The 5,598-nt window shown below is 37.3% G+C and overlaps 2 protein-coding genes across 3 annotated transcripts in view; one reads left to right on the forward strand and one right to left on the reverse strand.

The window, feature by feature from the left end:
* Nucleotides 1-1,826: 1,826 nt before the first annotated feature.
* si:dkey-246e1.3 (uncharacterized) overlaps nt 1,827-5,598 on the forward strand; it is a 3,834-nt gene continuing 62 nt past the window's right edge. The window contains exons 1-3 of the mRNA XM_049473287.1: nt 1,827-1,981; nt 4,140-4,236; nt 4,339-5,598. The exon at nt 4,339-5,598 is cut by the window's right edge and continues 62 nt beyond it. Coding sequence (XP_049329244.1) covers nt 1,894-1,981; nt 4,140-4,236; nt 4,339-4,630 — 477 coding nt within the window. The 5' untranslated portion in view covers nt 1,827-1,893 and the 3' untranslated portion in view covers nt 4,631-5,598. The remainder of the gene's footprint in view (nt 1,982-4,139; nt 4,237-4,338) is intronic.
* The window catches only part of xpnpep1 (X-prolyl aminopeptidase (aminopeptidase P) 1, soluble), a 57,264-nt gene continuing 57,217 nt past the window's right edge, over nt 5,552-5,598 (reverse strand). For both annotated transcript variants that reach the window (XM_049473284.1, XM_022662103.2), the window contains exon 20: nt 5,552-5,598. This exon is cut by the window's right edge and continues 266 nt beyond it. The gene's annotated coding sequence lies outside the window, so the exon portion shown is untranslated.

Here is a 5,598-nt window from a genome sequence, read left to right on the forward strand (position 1 = left end):
AAAAACCCTTGCAGAAAGGCAGTGTGAACTTGTCATGAATGCACCCCATTCAAGCCACGCAGGAGGCGTATGGGAACGCCAAACAAGAACTGTTAAAAGTGTTCTGAATGCCACCCTACTACTCTCTTCAGGTAAACTCAATGAATAATCTAAACAGCCCTAACAGCTTGGAACCTCTCACTCCAAATCATTTGATAACTATGAAATCCACCACAGCCTTACCTCCTCCAGGCAAATTTGAAAGAGAGGATCTATATGGAAGAAAAAGGTGGCGTCAAGTACAATATCTCACAGAACAATTCTGGAGTAGATGGAAAAAAGAGTATGTGCACAACATCACAGCCAGACAGTGCTGGAACTGCGCCAAGAGAAACCTACAGATTGGTGATGTAATAATGGACACTAATGAATCCATACCAAGAAGTCAGTGGAGACTAGGAGGAGTCTCAGAGACTCTTACTGACAAAGATGGACTGGTAAGAAGAGTCAAAACATGTTTTGGAGAAAAAGGACTAAACAAGAATGGTGAACGCACCATCAAACTCTCCCTGGTAGAACGTCCAGTTCACAAGTTAGTTTTACTGCTAGAAGCTGAGTAAGCATAGTACAGACATGGACTGTGTTAGAGTTTTTACAATCATTTCTTAAGGTTGCTTGTTGTAAATAAATTGTGTTTAATGTCTACCTTAAGTAAACACAAAAATAAACTGGTGGGAGTGTAAATAACCCGAGAAGTTAATTAAGATCATCTGTTCAGCTTGTTAATTTTTATTCTTGTCAAAATGTATTTTCTTATTTTCATTTAATGCTGTTTATAAAAAACAGGACTTTTATTTTGAAGGCAGCCTCCAGAACTGCGCAGGGAAAAAGCGTGCACGGAAAGGGAGCACACGGCAGTGCTGCAGAAAGACAGAGCTGATCACATGGTTTAGCCCCCTTTGGAAAGGCACAAGTTTTTACGTAGATTAATGTCGGATTGTTTTTTATTTTATTTATTTTTTGTTACTTCAAGTTGTGCTCAAGACAAAATAAAAAACACATTAAAAAATAAAACCACATTAAACCTTCAGTAAAGTTTCACGCCGTCTACAAATGGGGAAGCTACATTAAGTGTTCATTGTACAATCAAGATATTAGTTCTTGAAAAATCTCTTTCAAATCTAAACAAAATCTGTAATTGTAAGTGAAATATTCCTAAATGAATTAATATTAAATTCAAATTGATACGGGACCTTCAAAGCGATTCCGTGAATCAGTGGTGATACGCAGAACCCACTGTGTGTATGAATGGCTCTTCTTTACAGAAAACCAGTGGTGTTTACCTCCCAGCAGTTCAGTTTCAGGGCCAGTATATGTTACATAAATGAATCCTAGGAACCTGGACAGTAATGCAGGACAGTAACTCTTGTTTCTGATGCTGTCATGTATGAACACCTGTAGCTTCTGTTTTACACTCATCACCATTAGAAAGAGTTGGTTTCTCTACATTTAACCCTTTTTACCAAACCACCAATCAGAATGACTATTTACGTCTCACATACGTATTTACGTATGTGGTGAAATTCGTCTTGTGCGCACTTTGCACTAGATGGGGGAATGTGCAGCTTTTGCTCAAATATGTATCTGAAATGCAGGGTGTTCTACTTGTACTTTTGGATGAACTAAAGCTCTGTTTGTATGCTACTGTGTTGGGTGCATTCTGCATTCTGTCAGGGGTCCCCTCCAAAGCTTGCCAGTTCATTCTGAATGAGCTGCCATGCACAGACAAGGGCAAGAGCTTGGCAAAGAATGCGGGCGAATGGGGGTTGGGGGGGTGGTGTTTCCTGAGTTACCACAGCTACTGTCCAGGTTGTAACTCTCACTCTGTCTCTGTGTTGGGGTGATACTGGTACCATGAGTGCCAGCCTGAGCACCACGAGTGTCGCCCTGCCATTTAATGGCACGACTGAACTGAATGCATACACCAGAGCAGCCATCTATGGTGAGTTTATCCACAGTTATCCCCTGTAGTTCATTCATAGACAACACTGGACCTGTTTTAGGGGGGCGATAGTGCACCCTTAATCTTCTTTTGCCTTTCTTGAATAAACATGTAGCCCTGAGAAATGTTGTGGGCTACTGTTGTTTTATTTTATGCTAAATGTGAGATACTGAAAATATACGTTATATGTTAAAAATATACTTTGAAAAGTTGCTTTAAATGGGTATAGATAGCTGTCAGTCATCGTTAGGCTTGTATTCAACTGATTGCTGCATTGCCTGTGCAGGCGGGCAGAGAGAGGGGAGATGCAACGGTACATTTTTCAATACGCTCTTAAGGCTAAGAACTACATATCCGTTTACTTCAGAACATTCTTAAAATTATAAACATTTCCTGAAAACCTTTGTAAAGTATATAGTGGTGAAACTCCTTTGTAACCTAAGAAAATTCTGACCCACAAATAACTCGCTTAAGAACAACTTATATGCAGATCCACCTAAATGATACTGAATGAATAGTTAATGAATAGGTCATTACACATCTAAATCCCTCCTACTAGCTACCTGGAGGTACTGAGTCATTACTCAGCAGAACATTGTCCATGATGTTCAGCAGCTTGCTGAGGGCTCTCCTCTCTGCCAGTGTGGTGTTAAGATCTCCAGATCTAATCCCAGCTTTCCTCACCAGCCTGTCCAGTCCTCCAGCGTCCCGCTTACTGACTTATACTTATTTCTGTAACACTTTATAATAACTTTCATTAATATACAATTAATTCATGATTATTAACTGTTATTTTTCACATGTTTAGAAATTAAAAAGTTGCTATCACATTTGTGAATACTAATTAACGCATTGGCAACGTGAACTGCAATTGATAAACATTTGCCTGGTTTAAAATTCGTATTTACGTGCGATTTATTCATATTTAAATTCTGATAAACTAATGATTTGCTAACATTTCTAATATGAATATCCATACTGATAAATAAGTGTCATGTGTGAGTATTTGTTAATGTTCAAATTCTGATGAACTTTTCTCACATCTACTGATCATTAGTTAAAAATATATTAATAAATAAATAAATTATTTCATCAGTGATAATGCAACATTTATGGAACAGAATTAGAATCAGTAATCCAAATTAGTAAACAGGAATGCACAGCACATGCACTTTTGGGTATTCTATACTGTATTTTCAGTATTTAATTAGATTAAATACATTTCTTGTGTATTTTCTTTGTTGTATAAGTTGTATAATATCTATAGTAAGTACAATGTAAAAATCAAGATCAACTCAAACATCAAGAATGGTAGAAAACCACCTCCAGTTGTGCTAACTAAAGATTAGGTAATTATTCAGATTCATTCATTTTTCACATGTATTAAAACCTTCAAATTAACCCTCACAAACATAAAAAATCATTTTGTATTTTAAGTTGAAGCTGCATATATGCTGATTGTAAAAGAATGTATTTTAGTAGAATATAAATATATTAAATAAGCTTAGTTGAGAGTCTCTGCATGGATCATCTTCATACATACGTCTGCTTTTTCTCGCTGGAGTGGGGGGAGGGGGGACGTTAGGTGTGCAGGTGTGACAGATCGTATAAACCAATAGGGTGTCGAAATAATATATATTTATACTTCTCTACATCCAATCACAATCAGATTCACTCTATCTGGATGGAGAGATTTATCTGGATAGGGTTTTTTAAGGATAAGAAGCCGGAATGAAAACCAGCTGAAATAAAATAGGAGTAACGAGGCTGTTTTTAAAATGTAAGGAATAGAAGTAAAAAGTTGTCTGAACTATAATTACTTCAGTAAAGTATGGATAACCAACATTTCTACTTAGGTAATGTAACTTACTCGACAACTCTGCTTAAGTGTGGGGGTGTTTCCCAGCTGAATTATTTTTTTATGGACAGAATGACATCACTTTACTGCTTAGTTTAAGAAAGTTCTGCTGTTTAATACTACATGTGTGTTTGTTACTTAATTTCCAAACACTGGCTTAATGCAGGTCAAGCGGGTCCTGAGTGATAATGACATATTCTAAAATATGTGTTAAAATGATATCACCATTATCGTAATATTTTAATCACAATATATGTCAGTATTAAATTGTTACCATCTATTCTTTATTCTGATTGACAGAGTTCAGGGTGTTCAACATGGTCATCCTGTCGCTGGCTGTGTTCATCGTCACGGTGACGGCAGTCCTCTGCTGTGTGTCGTTTCACAGCCGCAGGAGGTGACACCAACTGATCTGTTGCTTCTGTTATTAGTTATGTTAACAGTTCTTTTCTCTATTAATTGACTGCAGGTCTCAGTTGTTATGTCTTGCCTCCTGCAGTGCCTCCGCTGTGTGTCGGGCCGAAGAGGCAGAGCCTGTAGATGCACAGGTAAGAAGAAAGAGGCGGGGCTTCCGAAACCCACTTGCACTTTTCCAGAGACAGGAACCAACCAGAGACAACTCCCACATCTACTACATCTACAGCAACCCCCTGCCTGTCGGACACCAAGAGGACCACCCATCAACCCCCCAAGCACCCGCCACTCACACTCCCCCGACGCTACAGGATTACGCCAATGACCCTGAGAGCGGTTTAATCCTGGACCCACCCACCTTCTACATGCAGCTCTAGAGCCAAATAATATGTTTCATCTGAAAGTTTCCTGAGTAAAGCACCAAGTTTAGTTCTGAGAGTTGGAGACAGAAGGAATTATTGTATTATTTTGTGGCGTTTTTTAAAGTAACTGTTTAAATTGGAAGTACTGAATGTTCAGTCGTTGAGCTTGCTCTTGCTGTTTTATGTATGTGATGCTTAGCACCATAAAATGCTTTAAAATTGGAAGATTTAGAAGAGACTATAATCAAATTATGATAAAATCTTGCACTATTGACCTAAAATTACAACAGTATACATAAATCTTGCCAATTAGAGTCAAAGGCAACAAAGAGAAATACATTTTTACTCAGCATGAATTTATTTAAGCATTTAGCTATTCTGCTATTGTTCAGTATAAATAATTTGGTATTTTAACTAATTTGTCTAAACTCCTAACATGACATTTTCCACATATTCAGTTCATCCTACCACAGCTACACTTTTTTAAATGTGGGAGCAGCACTTGAATAAATTCGTTGTGCTGTGTCCTTTAGAAGCAACTGTTTTGAAACACATCTTACAAGGACTAAAAACTGAACTCATTCACGCAAGCACCGGCTTTTCCCTAATCGCTGTGTTGTTTGTGTGTGCTGAAAGTGCGGGTAATGGGGTTGCTCTAAACTACGGGAGTTTAAACTGAAAGAAAATCGATTTTCATAAAAACACATCCGTAACTAATTTGAATTAATAAATAAAATCATAATTAAACATTTATTTAAAAACTGCATTTTTTGTTTATCTGTGTTGTCTTTGACTAATATTTAAATTTGTTTGATGATCTAAAACATTAAATGTGACAAACATGCAAAAAAAAAAGAAATTATAAGGGTGGCAAAGACTTTTTCACACCACTGTAGACACTGTTCAGCCACAAACAAACTACAGACACGAGACCAGTTACATTTATCTCTCTGTTTTATTGGAGGTTAAAATAAGTAAATGCA

Source organism: Astyanax mexicanus, unplaced genomic scaffold (genome assembly GCF_023375975.1).
Source record: "Astyanax mexicanus isolate ESR-SI-001 unplaced genomic scaffold, AstMex3_surface scaffold_36, whole genome shotgun sequence".
NCBI classification, from domain to species: domain Eukaryota; kingdom Metazoa; phylum Chordata; class Actinopteri; order Characiformes; family Acestrorhamphidae; genus Astyanax; species Astyanax mexicanus.